Below are 24665 nucleotides of genomic sequence, written 5' to 3' on the forward strand. Positions count from 1 at the left end.
ACACAAACACAATGGAGGGAAAAAACTGCAGCAGATAGGAGTTCTCATTCAGTCCTCACAACCACCCTGACAAGCAGGAAACTGAGGCTCAGAAAGGTCAAGTAATTTGCCCTTAGTCATACAGCTAGGAAACCTAAAGATCTATATTCAACCCCTATCCTAAACTGCCTCCCCAAACAAAACATACACCATATTGTCCCCAAAGCAAGGCTCCTATATGGGGTGTGCTTTCCTTTCCTCTTTGCTGTCCTCATACCAGGCAGTGTATACACTCCTCTCACGACAAACTCCCACCACTGAATAGTTCTTTCTACACAGAGTCCTGAGCATGTGCTTCTCTTTAAGGATCCATCTGTCCATAAAGCAGAGATATTCATTCCTTAGTAGACATGTATGCAGGAAGTTCTGTTTCTGCCCTGGCATTAATACACCCATCAAGCATAGCCACATATTCTTTTTCCTGAATATAAGTAGCAAAGAGTAGATAAAGGTATTGTTGGTAAGCCAGGCTGTTCCAGAAGAAGGAAGAATAACTCATGGCCAGGGAGGACTAGTCACTGCCAGGGTTCTCATGCATGATCCAAGTCAATGACTTACAAGATGGTGCACTAGTTCCCAAGTCCCAAGCACAGAGCACCTGGTAGATAAGAGAGTTTGACATAATGAGATCTAGTGAGTCCTAATGAAGGAAGTCACAGACTGGAATGAGAGGTGTGGGGACCAGAATCTGCTGGACACAGGCACAAAGATGGACAGCCCATAAGAAGCTGTAGCAGGGGAGGGGAGGTGCATTACTGCCCCAATCATGACTGGGAAGAGAGTGTGACTATCTGTGGCCTGTGAGGTCTGAGCAAAAGTGACTTGTGCCTCTTTCTGATCGGAGTATTTAACTGCTCACATGAGACCCTGCAGAGATCTCTCCTTGCTGGCATGGAAACCAGCAATGTTGAGATGGTGGCTGCTCTGTCACCAGGCCATGAGTGACAGTGACACTGAACACAGAACAGAAGCAGGAAATAAATATCTGTTGTAAGCCCGAAGCATAACCTTGCCCACCCTGACTGACACAGGAGGGGCAGAGAGAGTGTTGCATCTGTGTCCCATCAAGCCAGATGCCTGAAGGTCAGCCTGAGCCCCTGCCAGACAGTAGTTTGCCTCTAGAAAAACTTGAGAGGTCACAGCTCTGAAGAAGGAATCAGGTGAGAGAATCTCCCTTCTAGGGAAAGAGTTCTGTGTGGAAGGAGAAGGAAAAGACTCTCATGGGCAGATATGCTTTAGTGCTAGAATTTGGGGCCTGTGCTTTTAGTTTGAGTTTAAGATTGCCCCCTGAGTTTAAGATTGCCAGCCCGAGTTCAAATCAGAGGGAAGTTACAAGCCTGCTAATGAGCACTTCATCTAGGATGCCCACAGAGGCCCCACTGGAGTGTGAGCATACCACTCACAAAGCCGACAGAGTAGTTCAGCAGTCTTGCCAGGCCACCTCCAATGGAAGAGGCTCTGTTTCCTCTATGGCTATGTCTTCCAGCCCATTGGTCAGGAGGTTAGTCCTCATGATGGGCTGGTCTGCCCTCAGGGTCCTAGGGTTCCACACATTGGGGGTAATTCCAGTCCGATTCCCTCCAAGGCCCTGGTGGGCTTAAGTTACATTTTCCTATACTTGTCTGACAATAGCAGCCCAGTCCCCCTCCAGTCAAACATCCCCTCTGTTCATCTGAGTTCAACCCCAGGCTCAGTGGTGGGAGAGTTCAGGCCTGCCTAATCCCAGTACCACAACTTCCTAGTACTGTGATGGCTCAGACTGAACACATAACCAAAGTGGGCCAAGGTATGTGAGACCTTGAGTCAGGAGCTGCTGGTACGAGTTCCCCCTGCCCCCACCACCACGGGAAGAGACCTCACCTGAGGAAGAAGCCAACCCAGAAAGAGAGCAGGGCCCAGACTATAGAAGGGTCAATTCCGTGTCCTCACATGACCACCTAGGCCCGAGGTCAGCCTGCTGCGGATCTGTTTGTTATGTCACTACATAACAGGTTATTCCAAACCTGTTTATGGTCTGAAAACCTTCAAACATTTATTATCTCACAATTTCTGTGGGTCAGGAATCCAAAAGCAACTTAGCTGGGTACTCGGGATCAAGGGCTCTCCCAAGATTGCTGGCAAGCTGAGGCTGGAGCTGTGGTCTCATCTGAAGGCTCCCCTGGGGAGGACCAGCTCCCATGCTTCCTTATGTGGCTGCTGGCAGAACTCAGCTCCTCCCGGGCTACAGGACCAAGGGTTACTGCCACACTCCAGAGCACTCACCTACCACAGGCTGCTTCCTCCAACATGAATGACCCAAGAGAAAGCAAGACAGTGCACATCCAAGATAGGAATCACAGTCTATTTTTAAGGGAATCTCGGTCCTGCCCACACTCAAGGGGAGGGGACAATGCCAGAGTATGAATATGAAAAGGCAGGGTCACCAGGGGCCATCCTAGAGGCTGCCTGTCACAGAGATGCATCTCATGTGTCAATTTGAGCTGTGTTATTATCACTTGCTACTGCAAGTCTTGAGCAACACACTTCCTCCTTAGGGGACCACGGGGCAGTGGCTGACAGATAAAAGCCTGCGGCTGGTCTCCAGGGTCCAGCTGGTTTGCCCCACACCAGTGGGAGAACAACTCTGGCCACATCTTTGAGGAGGAGTCAAAAGTCTAGCCAGAAAGACACACCCATTTCAGGGCCAGAAAGCAGATAAAGGACCACAGGGCCAGGGACAGAACCAAAGGCAGGAGCCAGACTGAAAGAAAGAGGCTGAGGAGGAGCAGGATGGGGGATGAGAGAGAGGCCAGAATGCTGAGGAAGTGGGCTTGTGGGAAATGCTGGGCAAGTGTGTACACCTAAATGCCGACAGGGGCAAGGCAGGTGATGTAAATCAGTGAGTGAGGCAGACTGATTGTAAGAAAACAGACTGATTATAAGAAAACTGACTGATTGTCAGTTTAGAAAAATTTTCCCACCCTGATAAAGAAAGTGGTGGGGTTGATCAGTGGCAAGGGAGGACAGTAGGAAAGCAAGAAGCCCGTGTACAACTGTTGGGGCAACAGCACTCAGTGCCCAGCTACTGTGGGTATGCAGAAATGGGGGCCCGGAGCTGCCAGATTGGATTTCTCGGGTCAATCTTCAAATTTGGATTTTACAAAGTAAGCCCACCTCAGGGTAAATGTTGGCTCCAATGAAAGTAAGTTATGTGGACAAAACAAAACACATCCTCCAGGTCACTGGCTTGAGAACCCTGGAGTAAAGGTCCTCAGGCAGACAGCCCCTACAACACGCCCTTCTTGGTTGGCCCGACCCTGGCAAGTGCCTCCTTCCTCCCAGAAATACCTATGGTTCAGCCCAGGATCCCAGGCCCTCTGGCAGCCGGAATGATTTTGCTGCTGCAGCAGGATAATTTATTGAAATATTGATTTGCATTTTGTTCTAGCCTTGTCTTCGCCCGTGTCAAGAAGGCAGCCTGTCATGTGTTCTCCGGTCCTGCAGGGGCTTGTGCTGCAGGCACCAGAGCAGAGGTTGTCTGGGACCCCCTCCTCTCAGCTTTTGGGTTCTGAGGACACTCCCTGGGGAGGGGGCAGAGAGAAGGGCTGGGAAGGGCTATGCCAGGACAAAGTGGCCCCGGGGAGGCAGATCTCAGAAAACACTGGTAGTGTATTGGGCCCTGGGAGCATGCGGCCCAGATGGCACTCTGAGAGATGGAAGAGGAGGGTGACATCAGCTTTCAGGCACCCAAGAGGCAGAGCTGCTTGCACATCCTATTTCTCTTCCCATGTCCCAACTTTCTCAACGTTCTGGCCCATCTAAGATGGGCACAAAGGAAACAAGGACCAAAATCCTTATCTCTTTTGGGCCTGGAGCATTCAGGAGGGTGTGGGTACGCAGGGACCAGCCTGTGACCTGATAGTGACCTGTGCCCCATGGCAGGCACAGGGCCTCTGGGTCAGAGAGGAGGGAGGGAACACGGGAGGGAAACAGTGTGGAGCGGGTGTATTGCAGGGGCCATATCAGCTGAATCAGGATCACAGGGTGACAGGAGATGAGCAAGAGAGGTCTGGGGGCTGGCAGGTCAGGGAGGAAGAGGCTTCTGGCTTTGGTGGAAGGTGACAAGGGGGCCTACACAGGATGTGGGAGGAGAGGCTTGCAAGCTTGTAGGGGAACTGTGGGGTCCATGGAGTCTGGGGAGACAATCAAGGGACTATCTTCTCCCACCCAGCTTGCTTGCTTGGGAAGAACTTGGCAGTTTTGCTCTGGGGCTCTCTCCCGCTCATCTGGGTATAGTGCCTGGGGGATCACTCCAAGTGCTCTCTGCTCACCCCTGGCAAGGGCTGGCCTGGGACCAGAGTGAGGCCAAAGGAGCAGAAGCTCAAAAGGACCAGACAGGTTGAAGCAGGTTTTCGGGGAGAAACCCCCCAAAGCAACCTCCCAATAGCCTCTGTCTCCTGCACCCCAGGCTCAGCCTTTCTTCCACCAGCTCCTCCCCTGGCCTTCCCACAAGTTCCTGGAACTTTGGAGGACTGGCAGACAGAGATGTCCACGCAGAGGGCCCAGGAGAGGGTCTGGGCCAGCCCATGTGGGTCTCTTGGACTCTGGTGGTTCCTCCTGCTGCAACCATCCAGCCACATCCACACAGCCCTGTGAGGGTCCCGCTCTCTGGGGCCCCTCAGACCCTGCCCTGTCTTTGCCACAGACCACAGCATGTGAGCTGTGACTCTCCTCCCAGCAAGGAGAGGACACCTCTATTTCTGCCATCCGTATCCCTTCTAAAGTGCCAGAGAGACTGTGAGAGTTGCCTGTTTCAATTAAGAAAGGTTCTCACCTAGCTCGCTTAAGCCACCTGTGTTCCTCCCAGCACCTCAAGGCACCTGTCTCTTGCCTGCCTGCTTGCCTCTGCATGGGGTTTCTCTAGGAAAAGCTGTTTGGACAACTCCCCTGTTCCCACTTATGCAGGGATGGGAACCATGCATGACCCCAGCAAGTGGGTGGCCACAGCACTAGCTCGAAGACCTCACAGATGGGACGCTCCTCCCCCAGGGGGAGCCGTGGGTGCCAGCTGTGCAGAGTGAATCACAGTGGAATGATGGTTGTGCCGTTTTCACTGTGGAAGGGGTCTTTTCTCCACCCCCTGGGGGGCTGCTGGGGGGCAGCTCCAGGTTTACAGGTATCACCTAATTTAAGCTGTACAATTGACTAAGATATAGGTGCTGTTATCATCCAGTGGAGGAACCGCATCAGAGACAACCCAAGTAAACAGCCCCACGTCCCGCTGCTCACAGAGGTGGAGGTGAGCTTGGAAGCCACGCTGCAATCTGAAGTGTCCTATTCCTGGGCCTTCAGAGCTGGAGGGACGCAAAGGAAGGGCAGGTCCCCAAGGTGGCCACCAGGTGGCGCTACTGCCACAAGAATGGTGGTGCCCGGCTCGCCAGCAGGCAGGACACCCTGAGGCCTGGCTGCAGCGCTAAGCCCAGGCAGGCACCGGGCAAAAGGGATTCTGAAGGCCAGAGACAACCTCTGGGGCCACATCCCAAATACGCCAATTAAGACCTGTTCAAAAGTTTTTTCAATCATTGCTCTCTGACATTTCCATTGTTTGCCCTTGAATGAACTGAATTATTTATGTTCTTCCCTCCTTGAGTCAAGGAGACAGGAGGAAAACTGGACCAGTAGCCTGGAGGCTGATCTAGCAGCCTGGAATAGCGCCCAGTTGTGGGGCACCTATACCGGTGCAGCCACATGTGAGGGAGTTCCACAGACCCCAGACCCATCCTGTAGCTCACCAGGACACGGATAGGTGACACGTGGGGCTCACCCGGGCTGTATGAGTCCTAGGGTTGCAGACCTACTCATCTCTCATCCGCATGTGTTCTTAAACAAGTTACCTCCCTATGCTGAGCTCCCCATCTGCAGAATGGGTACAACCACAGTCCAGAACCAGGAGCACAGGGCCTTCTGTCGGTGACAATTAGCACCTACAAATGTTCCTTGTCCTGGTTGCTGTGGTGGCAACAACCATGAGGATGCAGGTATGGCGCCAGCCCCTTGGAAAGCCAGCCCACCTTCAGGAGTTGCCTGCAGTTCATTTTCCAGGGGATCAGGCTTCTTTTTTTTTTTTTTTTTTAATTTTTTTTTTTTTTATTTTTTTATTTATGATAGTCAGAGAGAGAGAGAGAGAGAGAGAGAGAGAGAGACAGGCGGAGGGAGAAGCAGGCTCCATGCACCGGGAGCCTGATGTGGGATTCGATCCCGGGTCTCCAGGATCGCGCCCTGGGCCAAAGGCAGGCGCCAAACCGCTGCGCCACCCAGGGATCCCTAGGGATCAGGCTTCTTAACTGCCCCAGACAGCATGCCTAGAGCCCACACCTGCAAAAGGGCAGGGCGTGCTAGGCTCAGGTGAGCAGAGAGCATGTTTCTTGACCTGGCACGGCTGACACTGGGGGGCTAGGTACTTCTCTGTTGTAGAGACTGTCATGTGCACTCTAGGATATTCAGCGGCATCCTAGTCTCTACCTGCTTGATGCCATTGGCCGTGGGGAACCTCTGATGTGGGGGAGTACTGGAGGGGAGCAAAGGGCAAGAAACTTGGGGCTTGCACACCCGAGCCAGTGGAATGACTGCATCACAGCCTCCCCAGAGCAAAGTAGTTCCCCACAGTGTGACCTCCACAGGCTGCCAGCATCCTCACTGTCAGGTGGGGGTTGCCATGCACCTGCCCCATGGATGATTCTCTGTGAGGGTGAAGTGAGTTCAGAACTCATCATGATGGGCATCTCAGACAGGCAACAGGCCTGAGGCTAGAATGCGAGCCTCTTCTTTCTCTGCCTGGGACTCCCATACCATTAAGGCATGCTCCAGGCATTTTCCCGGAGGCTGGGAAGCTATTTCCAGAGAAAGCCAAGCTGCCAGCATGGGATTCTCAGCAGGAACCTTCCCAGGCTTAGCCAAGGCCTCCAAAAGATAGGGTCCAGCCCCTGCAAATCCTTGTGCTTCTCTGGACCCTGGCTGGTCTGGCTCAGGAGATAGGCAGGAATGACAGGGGCCAACCACCAATAGGTTGGGAAATGGGGCCCAGACTCTGGGGAGGTGCTCCAAATCCCCTATGCTGCCCCTCATACCAACAGAGCAGCACAGGTGAGGAATGGCCAAGGAGCACAGCAAGAGGGATGGATGGTGGCACTAGGCCCTGGGACACAGACTCCTCACCCCAGCATTCTCTTCTCTTGCCTCAACTAAGGGATTCAGTCAGAATTTCTTAAGACCTTTTCCCTCCTTAGGAGCACTCCACACTTGGTCTTGATTTGGGTCTTTCACGACCAGACACCTTATGTTCTTTCCTGACTGTCCCTGAGTCTCTCATTTCCATTTACTTTGGTTTCCATCATCCTAGGAAATATGTAAAATGAGAACAGTTCAGTAGCTTTGGTGCCTTCTCAAAAAAATCAATTGAAAAGCCAGTTGCTATGCAACCCTCAAGTGTTGCTGATGTTCTGCTCCCTGGCTGATGGCATATTGTATAAAATAAGATAATCTCTTTTCTTTTTTTTTTTTTTTAAGAAATGGAGAAAAATGTTGTTTTAGGAAAAACTTGAGATAACTCAGAGGCTTCTCATAAGCTGGAAGACAAACAACATGTCACTTGTGTAAGTGCTGATTTTATCCCCTCCGGAGCCTCCTGGGGTCTGGGGACAGGCTCAGGGGAGCTGGTCTGTTTCCATCATAATTTGGTATGAATGACAACGTCTGAATACATGCGCAACTTCCTGCCCCAAGTCTGTCTTGACATTATAGCCCTCTGCCAAGAGTCCCCAGACCTTGGGGGGCATAGCCTGGTCCCCTCTCCTTATAGGTGTCCTGGCTACAGTCATCCTTCCAGGTATGGGGGCTTGCTCCATGATAGGAAACAGGAGTTCCCTGAAGAGCAGCTCACCAGATGAGCCAAACCCCATCTCCAGATCCCCAACCTAGAAGCCCTGCCCGGTTCCTCCCTGAACAAGCAGAGCTCATTGTCTCCAACATGGATGCTGCGCCCCTTGTTCCTCAGACCCCAGCTGGGCAGTTACTTGCCTGGCCACTCCATCCGGGGCCACCTCCTGCTCTATTTCCTTCAAGATGCTCCTCACTCTGAAATGGGATTGTTTCACTTGTGACTTCACGGGGAGCTCATGCTCCACCCCTGGAAGAGCACTCAGGGCCCAGGATGGACCTGCTCTTCCTGCCCCCAGTACGCCCCCAAAGACCCCAAACAGGACCCTGCCCCCACCAGGAGGGTGCTGTGCAGAGTGGGGTCTGCGACCGGTGGACACACACTAGTAACCGTCCCCAGTGAGATAAGTACTGAAATGAGCAATTTGCTGGTGTGATTTTATGTGAATGGAATTTAATAATAAAACGTCTGGGCTGGTATTTTTGTATACCTTTTTATATTATTTGTCACATTTTCCTTTCCTAATAACTCCTTCTCAGTGTATCTTATGGGACTGGTCAGTGATAGACCTTCAGGCTTGGGGTGTTCTGTGTGTCTGGCTCAGCGAGCAACCTTGGCCCTATGGCTGCTCTTCACAGATGGTCCCTCTTCCGTGCTGGCCAATTGCTCCAGGTCCGTGGGACAGGCCCTCCTTTCCTCTAGCCCTTGCCCCTGAGTCCGGTGGCCTATGACTGTGCTTACTTCAAACAACCAAAGCCCATAGCTAAGCATGCTGTGCGGTGCCTGGGCTCCTCATGCTCTGCCCCCAGGACAGAACACCCTATTCCAGCAACTCTGCACCAGCAGGTGGGGGCCTCCACCCCATCCCTTCATGTTGGGGTACCTGTGCAGTGTCAGCTCCCCTGTGGTTGGCCAGCCATGTCCTCCTACCTCTACTATATCCCTGCCTGCACTACTGCAGACTGTCCTCCCTTGGGAAATCGAGAGCCACACCCTGGAAACCCTCTCAACCCAGCAACCAGCCAAAGGAGGACTGAGCATCAGTCAGACCGCGTCACATTCTGGAACCCCCCAGGCCACACTGGCCCCGATGGGCACCAGCCTCTCCCAGAAACCTCCACCACAGCCTCATGGGTCTGACCTGGGCCCACGGGCTTCCAGGGGACAGGCAGGGTGGGGAAGAAGGTGGGCAGAGTGTGGGGTGAGCTTTGCTTACAGGAGACCTGTCAGCCCAGCTGGATCCCCAGGGGCCAGCAGAAAGGCAGGCAGCACACTGTCCCTCCTGGCCAAGCCGAGGGGACTGGGGCTGGGCAATCCCCCACATCTTACTGTGTCCTCTATCCTGACTCCTCCAATGTCACAGGCAGGGGTCTGAGGCCAGTCTACTAAGCCCCTGGCTGGGGTGCCATAGGTGCTCTCTGGATTTGGCTCTGAAAGCATGTAACCCCCTCCAGATTCTCCTTTCTAAAGCTCCTAAACTTCACAGCATGAAGTCAGGGAGGCTGGGCGCCTCTTGGTTCCCCCTGTACTGGTCCTGGTCTCACTGAAGCTGCTCTACTGCCCAGGTGAGCTCCGGCCACTCATCTTGCCAGTCGAGTCCTCCAGGCAGCCCCATGGCCTGCCCACTGCCCCATATGTCCCTGGGAAGAGCGTGCTGCTGCCTGACCATGGGTCTGTGCCTACTCTCCTTCCTCTCCACTCAGCCTATGGGAGATTCAGGGTAGGGTGCCCACATGGAAGACCCCTCCCCCCAAGGCAGCATGTAAGAGGGAAAGCCAGACTGGCCATAGCCATGAGGTGATTTGGCCTCACCTGCAGGTAGGGCCACATACCTGAGGCAGCCCGCATTCCAGCCCACATGGTCTGCTCAGAGGCTCCCTAAGCATGCAAGTGGCAGAGTCCCTGGGCCCAACCACGGGAAGGGTAAGACAGTGACCCTGAGGGCACAAGGACAGACCCCCTCCCCACCTGCCCCCAAGCCACTACAGAGATGAGGTGCCACGTGAAAGCAGGAAGTCTCTTCTATGTCCTCCTTCAAATCAGAAACAAAACACTGGACATGACAGAGCCCTGTGGCATGCCACTGGAAACCCTACTCGAGTGCATTCAGTTAAACGGGATCACTTGGACTCAATCATTTTTAAATGCTTTTTTAAAACACGTAAACCATTTTCTCATAATTAAAAATGCACTATTTTGTTTATAAAAGACGCATGCTTATCACGATGGATTAAGAACATTCAGTAGAGGGGATCCCTGGGTGGCTCAGCAGTTTCACGCCTGCCTTTGGCCCAGGGCGCAATCCTGGAGTCCCGGGATTGAGTCCCATGTCTGGCTCCTTGCATGGAGCCTGCTTCTCCCTCCTCCAGAGTCTCTGTCTCTCTATGTCTATCATAAGTAAATAAATAAATCTTAAAAAAAAAAAAAAAAGAACATTCAGTAGAGTACAAAGAAGAAAATAAAATCCCATGGCCTACTAGCCAAGAGAGAAGTATTAGTTACCTTTGATGTAGTCCTTCCAGTGCTTTCTGCATATACTTGAACACAAAGTAAGATCATACTGCAAGTTAGGCTCTTTTTTTTCCCCAAAAAGCAAACAAAGTTAACTTTTGGCCATAACTATTCCTCAGTGCTTTTTTTTTTTTTTTAAGATTTTATTTATGTATTCATGAGAGACACAGAGAGAGAGGCAGAGACACAGGCAGAGAGAGAAGCAGGCTCCATGCAGGGAGCCCAATGTGGGACTCGACCCCAGGACCCCGGGATTGCGACCAGAGCCAAAGGCAGACGCTCAACCGCTGAGCCAGCCAGGTGCCCCCTCGGTGCTCTTTAAGATGCTTTGAAAATGGGATTTCCTGGTGGCCCATATTGTACCACATAGACATCTTAGAGTTTATTTGATTAGACCCCTATTAGTGGACAGTTCAAAATTTGTCCCATTGTTAATACTTAGAAATAAGGCCATGGCCTTTGTCTTCTTCCTAAAACTTTACCCAGCTCTGACAACTGTTTTGGGCTAGAGTCATTGAAAGGAATGAATAAGGGCAAACATGAAGGACCTTTGTAAGAGCAGTGGTGAGTATTGTCACATTCCCTTCTAGAAATGTCTGCATTTACTCATACCAGAAAAGCATATTGCTTCATCTACCCAACCCAGCAGTTAAACCTCTCCTTCTAATCTTAACACATTGATGCTTTAAGTATGGTAAATTGTTTTATTCATTTAATAGTACAGTTAAATACCCCCCGCTTTTTTTTTTGGCCATTTGTATTCTTCTTCTGCATACTGTGATATACTACCAATTCTGTTTCTCCTATGATTTGTAAGAGCTCTTCATATATTTGGATATCTTTGCCATACCATACTGCAAGTATTTTCCATGCCTGGGCTTTGTCTTTTAGTTGTTTCTTGACAGAAGCTCTGTATTTTCAGTATTCAAATATATCTGTCTTCCCCTTAACAATTCCTTCTATTTTACTTAGGCTTAGGGAGTCCTGGGTAACCAATGTTTCCTTCTTGATCTTTGTGGTTTAACAAATGTGTTATTGGCCTATATTTATCATATATTTAACTTACTCTATATTAAATTCTTATCAGTCCTACATTTATTTATGACATATAATAATAACCACTTCACTTATATTTATCACATGCTATCTATAGAAGTGTTTTCAGAGCTACACAGTTGATTCGGTTGATCTGTTTGTGCTTATGCAGATACCGTATGATTTTAATTTTTTTCATTTCACAAGATATCTGGAGTAAATCTCTCTTTATTTGCTTAGTTTTCATGGTTTTCCCAGCCAGTCCTTATTAGGCTTCTTAGGCTTCCAGATGAATCTTAGAATCATTTCATCCAATTTCCAATTATTAATTTGGGAAAGATCAGTATCTCTACTGCAAGCAGTCTTCCCGTAGGGACAGCATTTGTTTCTGCCTTCATTTTTATTTCTTTCCTACCAGTAACAATGAGCAATTTTCTTTTTTTTTTCAATTTTTATTTTTAAAAATTTTTTAAATTTTTTCATTTTTTTGCAATTTTCTTCTGATGGGTCCTATATGTATATCTTGTTAGGACCAGGCCAGGTATTTTATATTTTTGGTTACTTCTCTCAAGGGAACTTTTCTTTCCCTATTACACCTAGTCATAGAGCATTGTGGGTTCATGCAAAAATTAGTGATTTTTATAGAATTGCCTTATATTTGGCCAATTCACTACGCTTCTTTATTGACTCTAGTTTTACTGTGGATCCTTCTGGGTTTTCCAGGCATATGATTATCAGCAAACAATTACGGTTTTATCTGTTCTTTTCTGATGCTGGCTCCATGTCATAAAGACACTGCCTAGAATTTCCAGAACCTCAGTAACAAAGTCACCTTCTTGTTGCCAACATTACTGGGACTGCCTCCAGGAGGGCAGCATTCCCAAAGTGAGTTCTGCAGAACCCTGAGTATGGAAGCAAAAGGGTTCCACTGAGAAACAGTTTTGAGAAACTACATGTACTGATCCATCTCTTGAGATTCACCATGCACATTCCTTTAGGACATTCCTGTCCTAAAGCTTCTGAGAAATTCTGCTGTCAGGAATATTTATTTTACGTTCATTCGTAAGCCTTTCCCAGGCCTATTCGACTATGGAACTCCTCTATCTTCCTGTGTAAACATTGATGAACATCCTAAGAATTTGCTATGCAGAATGCTTTTAGGGACAGGTGCTTCTTTCTCCACATTTATTTATTTATTTATTTATTTTTAACGATTTTATTTATTTATTCATGATAGACATAGAGAGAGAAAGAGGCAGAGACACAGGCAGAGGAAGAAGCAGGCTCCATGCCAGGAGCCTGACACGGGACTCGATCCTGGGACTCCAGGATCGTGCCCTGGGCCAAAGGCAGGCACCAAACTGCTGAGCCACCCAAGGATCCCTCTTTCTCCACTTTTAAATAAAACTGGTTGTCATGTTACCATCTGTTTTCACAGATTTCTGAATACCAGGAGATCCTCTCTCAGCTCCTAAGCAGCAGATCACACCCCTTGCTCTACCCGGGCCTTCAGTGTCAGGGGCTTCTGCGGCTCTTCCTTAGGAGCCCCCCACTAGGCATACCTCCATGCACCCCTACTGGTGCCTTTGCAAGCAATGCTATTATCTTCTCGAAGCTCTAGCCTACCCCAGCCATTTCTACTGGGTACCTCACACTCGACACGTCTCAACTGAACTCACTGGCTCTCTCCCCCACATCCTGTTTCTCCTCCTGTGTTCTCTATCTCAGGGGCAGGCATCATCATGGACCTGGCTGCCCAAGGAATGGGCCCATGGTCTCTCCATCTTCACCCACCAACTCAGCATCCATGCCCTCCAGATCTGGCCTCCTACCAAAGCTCCCTTTCATCTGCCTTCCTCACTCCAGCCTGTAGCCATGGTCTCAGTACAGCCCACTTCTGTCATCACTTCAATGGCACTACATCCACTCCCCCAACCCCTGGCCAGGCTCCCACCCACCATTCTGCACATAGGAGTCCACAGAGTGTCTCAGAGATGCACATTGGGTCCTGGAAACATCCCTGTGCTGGTTCTTTTCCCTTTTACTCCTTTCCAGTCACTTGGCCTGACCTCATGAGGCCTGCCTGCCCCACATCTCCCCCCATGAGTCTCTGACCACCCCCCATTATAATTGTTTCCTTGTCTGTACTTATGCTCTAGAGGCAGCGCTACATGTCGGGGACCCTGTCAGTGGCCCAACCCAGGGCTAGGCACACAGAAACCCTTGTAACGTATGTGTTAAATGAGGAGCTTTTGTCATTCAGCAAACTGATGTGATGAACTATAGGGACAGACTTCCTGATGGCCAACGATCGCCTTATTCCCAGGATAAACCATATTTTATAGCGGCGGGAGTTTGGTTTTATGTGTTATTGAATTAAGCTTTTAAAGCCTCAGGATTTTTTATATCTATTTTTAGAAGGAAGGCAGGTCTGTACGTTGTCTTGGACATGCTACTTTTGGCAGCTTTGAGTATAGAAATCGCACTGTCTATAAAAATAAATTGAGTGGATGTCAGAATACATATATGTATATGCCCTGAAATGATTTCTCTGGTGTTGTATTATCCTTGTTTAATAGAAATGAGTAAGAATGCATCAGCAAAGATAGATGATCTGACTCAATTTAGAGCTAATTTTCAGAGAACTTTGACAATGCTGGAGAACTTGAGCTCTTGCCATGGTTATGGGACCTATCATGGTGTTTTCCAAATATTTTGGAGTTGGTTTTGAAATATTCTGATTTCCTAGGAAATCCCTGACTTACCTGTTCACCTTCAGATTCTGATGCTTCTGCAAACAGCAGACTGTGGTCACTGCCCACAGCAGTGAAGGGGAAGACAATAACTACAAGAAAAAACGGCTTTGGATGCAGACAATGTAGCCCAGAGCCCACCAGGGTGCAGCTAAAACAAACAAGGCTTTGCTTCTTTGGGCAGTCAACACTTTTTAGATGAAATAAGAGCCAAAGCTTTGCTAGCACCGGTAAGCAAGTAACTGTTCACAATTTCCAAATTCTTCTTTTTAACCAATATGGGGGCAATCTCGATGCATCCTGCCACCTGGTCCCAGACACATTTGTGGCTCTTCTCCTCTTTCTACCTCCAGGGGTGACCTGAAGTTTCCTATTCCACCCCACCCCCCAGCCAGCAGTAAAGGGGAAGGGGGGGCGGAAATAACTGTAGCTGCACCTCCCAAACCCTCCTACAGTCGGAGAAGGGTGTGCACATCCCCTCATCTGCTGCACTGGGCATCTGAAGGAAGGGGATGGGAGAGGCCCTGAGGGTGGCAACTGCCCCAAATGCCTCCTCTTCTGCCCTGCAGAAGCATCCTGGTGTAGGTTACATTATGCACGTCCTTTGTAATCTTTTAGTTTGTGCTTCCTCTCTCTCTCTCTCTCTCTCTCCTAGGCGCATACACCAGATGTTTGCTTTGCAAAGCTCTCTTCTTAATTGTTTCAATTACTTCTCTGCCCTAATTTTTTAATTTCTGCTTTTCTGAAAAGGTTTCCTTATTTTTGTTCTCCCTAGGTTTTTGGCTTGTGGTCCTTGTTGATACTTGTCTTGACATCTCTGAGTTCAATGCAGGGTTAACATGTATTCATTCCTTCTTGTGCAATCTGAGGAAGCACCTGCAAATTTGCCCCTGAATGCAGCCTTGGCCACACCCCGTACATTTTGATCTCTAGCACTCTCATTTTCATTTAGGGTTCTAAGCGTTCTAAGTAACTACAGTTCTCATGGTCTCTTTTCTAGCAGGTTGTTCTTCAAATGTTTAAAGACACTGGATTTGGGGATCCCTGGGTGGCTCAGTGGTTTAGTGCTGCCTTCAGCCCAGGGCCTGATCTTGGAGACCTGGGATCCAGTCCCATGTCAGGCTCCCTGCATGGAGCCTGCTTCTCCCTCTGCCTGTGTCTCTGCCTCTCTCTCTCTCTCTCTCCCTCTCTCTCTCCCTCTCTTTATGTCTAAAATGAATGAATGAATGAATAAATAAATAAATAAATAAATAAATAAATCTTTAAAAAAAAATAAAGACACTGGATTTTCTTTTTCCCCCAGTTTATATATCCCTTCCTCTGCCCCGTTTTAGGGCACTGAGTAGCGCCTTAACAGTTTTAGCTCTATAAAATTCACTGAAATTGTCTTTACAACCTAAAGCACTTTTGTAATTTTCAAGCGTTCTGTGAGTCCTCACAAAAAGAAGGCACATAGTTCTGTAAGGCAGGGAACAAAATGATATAACTGCTAATTTAACTGCACACATTACTATTGTATTATTTGAAACTTCAATGCCTTTTAAAATATAATCTGTGAAAGGTTTTTTTTAAAAGATTTTATTTATTTATTCATGAAAGACACACCAAAAGAGGCAGAAACATAGGCAGAAGGAGAACCAGGCTCCACGCAGGGAGCCCAATGTGGAACTCGATCTTGGACCCTGGGATCACACCCTAAGCCGAAGGCAGCCACCCAACCGCTGAGCCATCCAGGTGTCACACCATGAAAGGTCTTGAAAAGAGTATGAAAGATTCCCACAGTTAAGTTTTTGTCAGTTTCTCCCTTGTTCTGATAGTCTGCTTTGATATATTTTATGTTCTCCATGGGGTGCATGAAGGACCACGACTGGTGCCCTCACTATGGCTGCTTCTACTTCAGAGCAACATGCTTCCTGGGTAAAGAGAGTTGAGCTCAAGATCCACTATTTCTGCAATTCATCTGGCCATTCGAGTCCTTCACTGTCATTTTTTTATACCGCGTGTCTTGTAAGTTGTGTGCAGCTGGATTCTATTTTTGGAGACTGAGATTCTCTGTCTTTGAGCAGAGGACTTTAACCCCAAACCTAATTACCAGGCCTGGTGATTGACTTTGTACCTACTGAGCAAAGTCAGACCACGGGTTCTGGAATTTGGCCTCTAGGGTGAGAAGCCCAAGTCCCAAGGAGCCAAGTGACACTGGCTACACACCCAGCACACCACCAAACCACTTTAAGCCTCAGTGTTCTCTGTGAAACAGGGATCATCATAGCCCCACCTCCCCATCGGCCCCTGGACTCAGTGAGTTAACATGAGTAAGGTGCTTCTGAGCCACTCGGCACAAAGCTTCTTCCTTCCTCACCATCTCTCCTTTCTCTGTACCCCCTTACCTTTCCGTGTCAGGTCACTGTTTCCAGGAGCTTTTTACCCCTGCTGCACAGACCCCTGCACGTGGCTAGGAAAGACAGCTCCAAGTTTGACAGCAAGAAGAGGCAGGAAGGGCAGGAGAGCCCCCTTTAGGGCAGGAGCTATGCAGACGAGGACAGAGAAGCTAAGATGAGGAGGAGGACCAGGTGGAAGAGGTGGGTAGGAGGTGAGATGAAGGATAAAGCAACCTCAAGTTTCTGAAGCTTTGATGTCTAGGGCCATGCTGACCCTAGAGGGACTGCCCCTAGGGGTTCCCCAATTCCTAGAGACACTAAGCCACCACTCTGGAGCAGGCTTTTCAAATGTAAACCAACCAAGTCAGAGTCCACACCCCCAGCCACCTCCTTCAGGGAACTCCAGTCACCCAGGAGTTACTCACACTGGCCAGTCCCCTTCCTACTGTGTACCCTGCCATACCCAGCCCTTCCTGCGAAAACAGCAGTTCCCCACTCCCTCCGGCTGCCACACACCCTGTAGCCCTGTGTGGTGACAAACCATCTTTTCCATGGTAGTCATATCTTGATCAGTTGGCCTCCCCACACCTGAATAATCACAAAACCTATGTTTTAAAACAAGGAGTGAGGTGAAAGGGGATCAAGAATATAGGGGTGACTCACAGTTTCTTGCTTCTTACAGGTACCAAGGGCAGTTGGGGGCAGGTGCGGAGGTGCTGGCTTTCAGAGGAGGAGGCCCAGTGCCTCAAGGGAGGCGCCATTCATCCTACAGCAAATGGGGGCTCTGCGGTGTCAGAGACACTGGCTCACTCACCTTCCCGTAGCTCAGCAGGATTATTCGCACCAAGACGACATTGATGTGGGCCCCCAAGGACTCATCGTGATAGATTTCGTTGACCTGAAAGACAACCAGGGAGGTGTCAGTAGGAACCACAGGCCCAAGGACCACCTGCAGCTGACAAGGAAGGGCCCAGGGGAGGCTGTGCCTTCGCACCCACGCTGTGCCCTGCCCTCTGTAAAACAGGCTTAAGAGTCCTCATCTCACGAAGCTCTGTGAGCACTGGATTTCCACACAGGTACAAAGGAACAGTGTTGATAAAGGCAGTAAGACACTGTATTTGTCACCACCACTAAGTCAGATTGCCCGTAGCCTCCCATGAAGTCATGAAGGGGAGCAGGGTGCACAGCCCTACACACAGACACCCATGCAGGACACTGAAGGTCAAACTAGATTGTTTAGTCCACGGTGAGACAATAGCCCTAAAAGCCAGTTTTCCTTAAAGAAAAAGGGTTTCTCTCTATATATGTCAAATAAATAAATGAAATCTTTAAAAAAAAAAAAAAAAAGGATGGGGAGGGCCTGGGCAGCTGAGTGGGTTAAGCATCTGCCTTTGGCTCAGTCATGATTTCAGAGTCCTGGGATTGAGTCCCACATGGGGCTCCCTGCTCAGTGGAGAATCTGCTTCTCCCTCTCCCTCTGCCACTCCTCCTGCTTGTACTCACTGACTCTGTCTCTCTGTCAAATAAATAAATAAATAAATAAAATCTTTTTTAAAAAGGGAGGAAGAGAGGGTTTTTTTTAAAAAAAAGAAATCTCCAAAGTATTGCATTATGTCTCACAAGCAAGCCCAGCCAATTTGGCTCACAGGCTTTGAGCAAAAATCATGGAGCAGAAGTGAAGAAGGCAGTGATGTGGGAAGTCCTCTGGCAGCTGGAGGGCTCAGGAGAGAAGGGAGGACAGAGAAAGGCCAGGTGGAATGGCTAGGTTTCACTGTACTCCTTCTACCTCTGATCCCCAGCCTATGCTTCCAGTTGGGGGGACCGGGTCCCCCCAGCTGGAAGGTGGAAACAGCCCTGATATTAGGGAAGAAGTCAAAAGTAGAGAGAGCCCAATTCTGCTGTCTGGGACCTGGGAGGGGACAGGTTCATACTGAGAAGGGGTGGCTTCAGAGAGCCCAAATGGAGGCCAGCTCCCATTAGGAGATCCAGGGAGACTGGATAGGATAGTTGGGGGCTGGTGTGTAGGTTGGTCTAGGGCTCTGGGGGGCACAGCTGGGCCTCAGAGGGAGTCAACGGGGTGCTGGCCTACAGGAGAGAAGGGCAGACATTGCATGGCCAAGGAGGAGAGCACAAGCCCTGATGACCTCAACTGCAGAGCCTCAGCCTGGAGGGCCACTGCCCAGGGCAGAGCACGCTGGGACAGATGTGTGCCGACACAAGGGGGCTATGCCATGAACCACCCCTACCCCGAGGGAGGAGGGCAGGGGATAAACCAGCCCTACTTTGGACTGAATCATGTCTCCCCCAAATTCATAACCTCCAACATAATGCAATCTGGAGGTGGGGCATTCAAGAGGCAAACAGGGTTAGATGATGCCATGAGGGTGGGGTCCCTGTGGTGAGATTAGCGCCTCTACAAGAAGAGGGACCGGAGAGCTCCCTCACTGTCTCTCTCACTGCCATGTGAGGACATGGCAAGGAGGAGGCTGCCTGCAATCCAGGAAGAGAGCCCTCACTAGGAACCAAATTGGCTGACACCGTGATCTTGGGCTTCCAGCCTCCAGAACCACGAAGAACTAATGTGTGCTGTGTAGGTGACTGTGCCTGTGGTATTTTGTTCGAGCAGCCCGAGTGAACTAAGACAAGCCCAGAGTCAGAGCTTACTTACCCTCTGCCCTGACTATTCTTCCCAAAGCCTTCTGAACCAGAAAAGCCTCTCATGGGCCAGGTCACATTTCCTTCTCTATCCCAGCGTGAGGGTGGCATCAGATATAAGAACTCAAGAAAGCTACCTTTCCCCCATGTTTGAGCTTTAGATGTGTAGATGTCCATCGTGCCATGCATATAACCCCCCAGCCCAGCAATGAGCCCTGTACAGATTCGCAATGGGACTTCTCCAACTGAGCCACCCTGGCCTGCTGAAGCCCACCACCCGCTGCTGGGGTTCAGAATTGCCTCGCCTGGCCTCTCCTCCATGGACCTCTGCAGGTACCCAGCAGACCCAGGAGAAAGTTATTGACCCTACTCCATGGCAGGCACCATGTTAGCATGTGGATTCAGCAGTGAACCAGCCCAGACCTAGCCCTCTGTCAGGAGGTAGAGAGAGAGACACTTAGAAATCACAGAAACAGTTCCACAATCATGAAAATGCTGACGAGGACCTCGAAGGATAGGCAGAGAATCTAGGGGGCATATTAGTGGTGAATCTGCCCTGATGAGGATTGGTGGGTCCCCTAAGGACATGGCATGTCATCTCAGAGGTAAGAAATGACAAGGAATTAGCTCAGCAAAGCTGGGAGAGCGCTCCTGGCAAAGAAAGCAGCATGTGCAAACATCCTGGGGTCAAAGGCAGTGAAGTGTGTTCCAAGGACTAAGCAGGGGGAGAGGACCCCTGAGGCTAGACCCCACAGGTATTCACGTAGTGAGAAGGGTTCCAGTTCTATTCAAAGAGCAGTGGAGGATATGGAGTCATGATAAAAAGATAATGACACTGCATTTAACAAAGATGACTCTGGCTTCTTTATGAAAAGTAGATTAAAGTGCCCAGTTACAGCAGTTGAGGTGTAAAGTGTGGGGCTCAGATTAGGGGTGAGTGGAGGGGAGGAAAAGATGTGGAATAGAATGGAAGGCACCTCCTATACAGCCCTGGGACACTCTGGGGCCCACCTCAGCCCCAGGCCCTTGTTGGCAAATGGACATAGTCCATCTTTGCTCTGCACAGGAAGGAAAAATGCCTCAGGGTTGTCTCTCAGAGCCTCCCCAGAAAACAAGGGGCTAGAGACTCCCTCAACACCCTGAGAGTGCCTCTCCAAGGCCTGTGCTCTAACCGTACTTCTAAGAGCTGGTCTGGGGTACACCTCGAGGGGACTCACCCCCTACCATGTGAGGGTGGGCACTAAGCCCATGGTGTTACAAGCTTTAGGAAGACAAGTTTTATCAAGACCTACCTTGATATTTGGAAGGGATTCAGGGCTGAGTTCACAGAATTAGCTCATGTTATGCTCCCAACAGCCCTTAGAGGCCAGAGTGAGAGGTGGTCAATCCCATGAGCAATGGGGAAGCTGAAGCTCTGAGTGAGGGTGTGCATGCTTGTCCCCACAGAGAGAAAGGAGGCCCTTTCCACTTCCTAGCCCAGACCTTGCCGATCAGGGCCCGGGATCCTCTTGTTCCCCTGACCCCTGCCACTATGCCCAAAGGTAGCCACTTTCATCTCAGGTAAGGGTCCCGTGTCCTTGGATATTAAGTAGGTCTGACCCTGACTCCTGATTTGGGACTGGGGATGGCCAGAACCCCAGGAACCCCACCACTCAGCACTACATACTATGAGGCGGAGGCCCACATCCTGCTGGGGGCGGCGGCAAGGCTACCAGAGTCGGGGGTATCAGGCCACTGAGCTGGGGCCAGGCTGGGGAAGCCCTGCCTTCCAAGCTGCCCACCGGCTGCCAGTTCTCATCCGCTGGGCTAGGTTGGTGCACCCTGCCCCCCAGCCCCCTGGGATGCAGAGGGGCACACCCAGCAGATGGCCAGCTAGGAGGCCAGGCTGTGGGTCAGGCTGGCAGCCAGGCCTACTCTGGAGACTCCGCTGGCCCACCTGTGTGGTCACTTTCAAATGCGGCGGGCCTTTCATGGCTTTCTCCCCGAGGAAGCCTCTGTGCCATCCAGAGGGGCTACACTTCCACAGTCTCCTCCTCTCAGGAAGTCGGTGGGCTGTGCCCTGGGCTCTATGACGCCTCTCAGAGAATGCAGGGCAGGGTTGAGGAGAGGGGACCGCACTGAGGAGAGGGCCCTCCCTGGTCCCACCCCCAGCATGACATCCGCTTTTCAGGGGACTGTAAAATTGCCCAGCCCTCGAGCCCACAGGATGCTGCTCAGATGCTAGAAGCCAGCAGGGCCCGCCTGGCCACAGAGACCACTGCGAGACAAGGGGAACAATGAGTACAAATTCCAGTGAAACACTTGCATCCTTAGTAGGAACGCGGCTACAACATTGCTGCTGAGCCGTGGGCTGACAGACGTGCAGAGTCACTGGAGGCAGGAAGAAGCCTCCAAACACCTCCCTCACGTTTCCCCACTCCTCGCTTGACCCAGACCCTATCTCTCAGATAAGCAGCAGGGGTGCGGTTGGGGGGGATCCCGGAGCACTCTCTGCCTCATCCTGCCCACACCCCCCCATGCACCGTTGGTCATGACAGTCACCACTCAGCAGATGTGGCCTCCTCTTCCTCTGCCTGGAACCCTCAGTGCCCCACCACCACCCCGACTGGCACTCGGAGCCCTCTCTCAGCGGTCCCTGGCTACCTTCCCCATGCTCCACTACAGCTACTTTGGGGAGCCCCTGGCCTCGACTGTCCTGCCTTCTGCAAAGCCTGGCTGCCCTTCCCAGCTGGCTCATCCCTGGAATTCCCTCTCCCCATCTCCAGCCCCAGAATTCTTGAAATCTCTGAAAAGCATCTGAAAAAACAAAGTCATGGTGATAAATGGGTTTCAAAGAAAGGGGGGGCAGTTACCCTTCTGCTTCATCCCTACCCAGGCCAAGGCCTTCTCACTACAACTGAAATAAAATTGAAGCCCTGATGCTTCTTCTCAGGTTGCCCTGGCCTTGCTCAGTGTGGTCCAGCCACTGGCCTCCAGGCACCTTGCCCAGAGAGCCCATCCCTACCTCAGGGCCTTTGCACTTACCAGGCCCTCTGTCTACTCATGCTTTTTGCCCAACACAACTGTCCCTGCTCACAATGAGCCCCAAAAGCACCCCCAAAAGTAGTTGCTTCCAGACAGGACTGTGCACTTGATATAAGAGGCACCTTTCCTCCTTGCTTGCTGCTGTGTCCCCAGCAGTGCCAAGCACCCAGTAAATGCTCAGTAAAGAGTTGTGAGTGAATGGATGACTTTGAAGAACATGAAACTATAAGAAATGGACAAAATGTGTGAGACCAGTGGGGCCGGTGATGCCCTGTAATGACCCAGACCCTAGCTGAGTGCCCAAGTGTGTCTCCACCCCCACCCCGCCCTCCCTGGGGACCCTTGTGCTGCACAGAGGCTGCTCTCCTCTGCCCAGACCACAGTGGGAGGAGGGGAAGCCGGGACGACGTCCTTGAGCCCTGTCTTGAGAAATTGATCCTGGAATCTTTAAACCTTGGGGGAACATGTTCAAAGCCGCAGCCCTTCTCTGTGCAGAGCGAGGCCAAGGGCTCTCTTGTTTGGGGAAAGACACTGTAATGTGCCTTTTGCTTATGCAAAGCTGCGGCCAAGCTTCTGTTCTGGAATAGACAACAAGGAAGGACACAGGCTCTGCATGATAATGTAAAAGTTTGCCTTCTTTGTGGCAGAGTTCTACCCTGGCCATCAGTGAGCCCTGGCAGGTGGCCGAAGGCTGCTGGGCAGAGGTGACTTTCTCCTCTGCTGGGAGGATGGGGGGACGGGCAGGCAAAGGGAAGGCCGGTCCAGGGACGGGGGCTTGCTATTGGGGCAGGCAGTGCCATAGCTGCCGGCTGGCCTCCCACTCCTCAGGCCGAACCTTCAAGAAACTTAACACCTTTTCCTCTGAGCTGAACTTTGGCAACTAAGTGTCAGTGCGAGCTGTACCCAGCACCACACTGACGGACAAGCCACACCTGGAAAAATCCATCATGAGGCCTCAGGAAGCGGGGCTCACAGGGTGTTCTGTGACTTCTCTGGGAACCCCTGCAATAACTGGGAAGAAGTTCAGTCTCTCTGAGGACCCTCGGGAGAAGGTGTGGGCCGTCATGTGGCGATGACAAAGAAAGTGCTGCGGGAAGCTGGGGCAGAAGGGTCTGCAGCCTTCCAGGGAGGGAGATTTTCATCTGTGCAAATCTCCTGACACGCGAACAGGGCAGCAAAAGCCTGGTCTTACTGTGAGAACAAACGTGCCCTTTGCAGATCTTCTTTTCCCACTTGTTTCTCAGCAAATACTTTCCAAGCAGAGCAGGGACAAACATGGTACTTACCTCTCTGCTCAAAATACCACGAAATGCAAATGGGCTGGGCTGATTGGATGGTACAACAAAAATGCGAGGCCTGTAGAGCCTTCCTTCAACTCTGGGTCCAAGCACACGGCTCCAAGACCCCAAGACTCTTCCAGAGAAGGCCAAACTGTTCCTGTCCCCCATCCCACAACAGGCCACACTGTGCTAGGACTGGGGATGTCTCTGCCTGTCCCCAGGGTAGAGACAGAGCTCCTCCACCCCCGGGCAAGCAGCTTGATGCCCAGAACCCAGGGGAGGCTCAACAAGTGTTTACCAGGCAAACCAGAAGCAAAGGTGCCTCAGCAGACAGTCCCCGTTGGTGCTGATTACCCCTGGAGCTGCCCCTTCCCTATCTCTCTGTCAGGCTGCAGGGGCTCCCCATGATCTGGGCCTGGCACTTGGCCTGTTTGCCTGTCAGTGTCCTGATCTGTGAATGGAGGTGATGCTGGGCCTTACCCCTCAGGCTATCACCAGGATGGGCCCCAACACTGTATTTAAAGCATCTAGCAACCCCCCAGGCATAGCGTACACTCCTAGGCTTCACTCCTAGACCTGCAAGGGGCTCTTCTCTGGGTTATCTGGAAGGGCCTTGGTGGACAGCAGTGCACACCAGGCATTTTCCAAGGCCCACCAGGTGTGCGTGTGTGTGTGTGTGTGTGTGTGTGTGTGTGTGTGTGTGTGTGTGTGAGAGAGAGAGAGAGAGAGACAGAGACAGAGACAGAGACAGAGACAGAGAGAAAGATCCACACAGGGGTGTTCTCCTTCCCACACAGCACTACGTAGGACCTGACGTTCTCATCACTGCCCAACAACTCATGAGAAAGGTGGTAATATTACAGAACAGGGAAGGGCAGACTCTGCTGAGGCTTCAGGCCAGGGCCTGGTGTTCCCTTGAGGCCACTGCTTAGAGGCCACTAACAGGGAAGGAGCAGAGAGAAGGCAGGGATCTTGATTCTTGCTGGCAGCAACCCTGGCCCCAGAGAGTCCAGGGACATCGCCTGTCTGTCTGATGTTTCCCTGAACTCCTTGGCACTTTCTGACCACAGAGCCC

At 50.8% G+C, this 24665-nt stretch overlaps 1 protein-coding gene across 2 annotated transcripts in view; it reads right to left on the reverse strand.

The window, feature by feature from the left end:
• The window catches only part of ADAMTS2 (ADAM metallopeptidase with thrombospondin type 1 motif 2), a 231809-nt gene that overhangs the window by 56847 nt on the left and 150297 nt on the right, over window positions 1–24665 (reverse strand). For both annotated transcript variants that reach the window (XM_041761970.1, XM_041761971.1), the window contains exon 5: window positions 17446–17529. In XM_041761970.1, the coding sequence (XP_041617904.1) occupies window positions 17446–17529 (84 nt within the window). The remainder of the gene's footprint in view (window positions 1–17445; window positions 17530–24665) is intronic.

Source organism: Vulpes lagopus, chromosome 7 (assembly GCF_018345385.1).
Source record: "Vulpes lagopus strain Blue_001 chromosome 7, ASM1834538v1, whole genome shotgun sequence".
Taxonomy (NCBI): Eukaryota; Metazoa; Chordata; class Mammalia; order Carnivora; family Canidae; genus Vulpes; species Vulpes lagopus.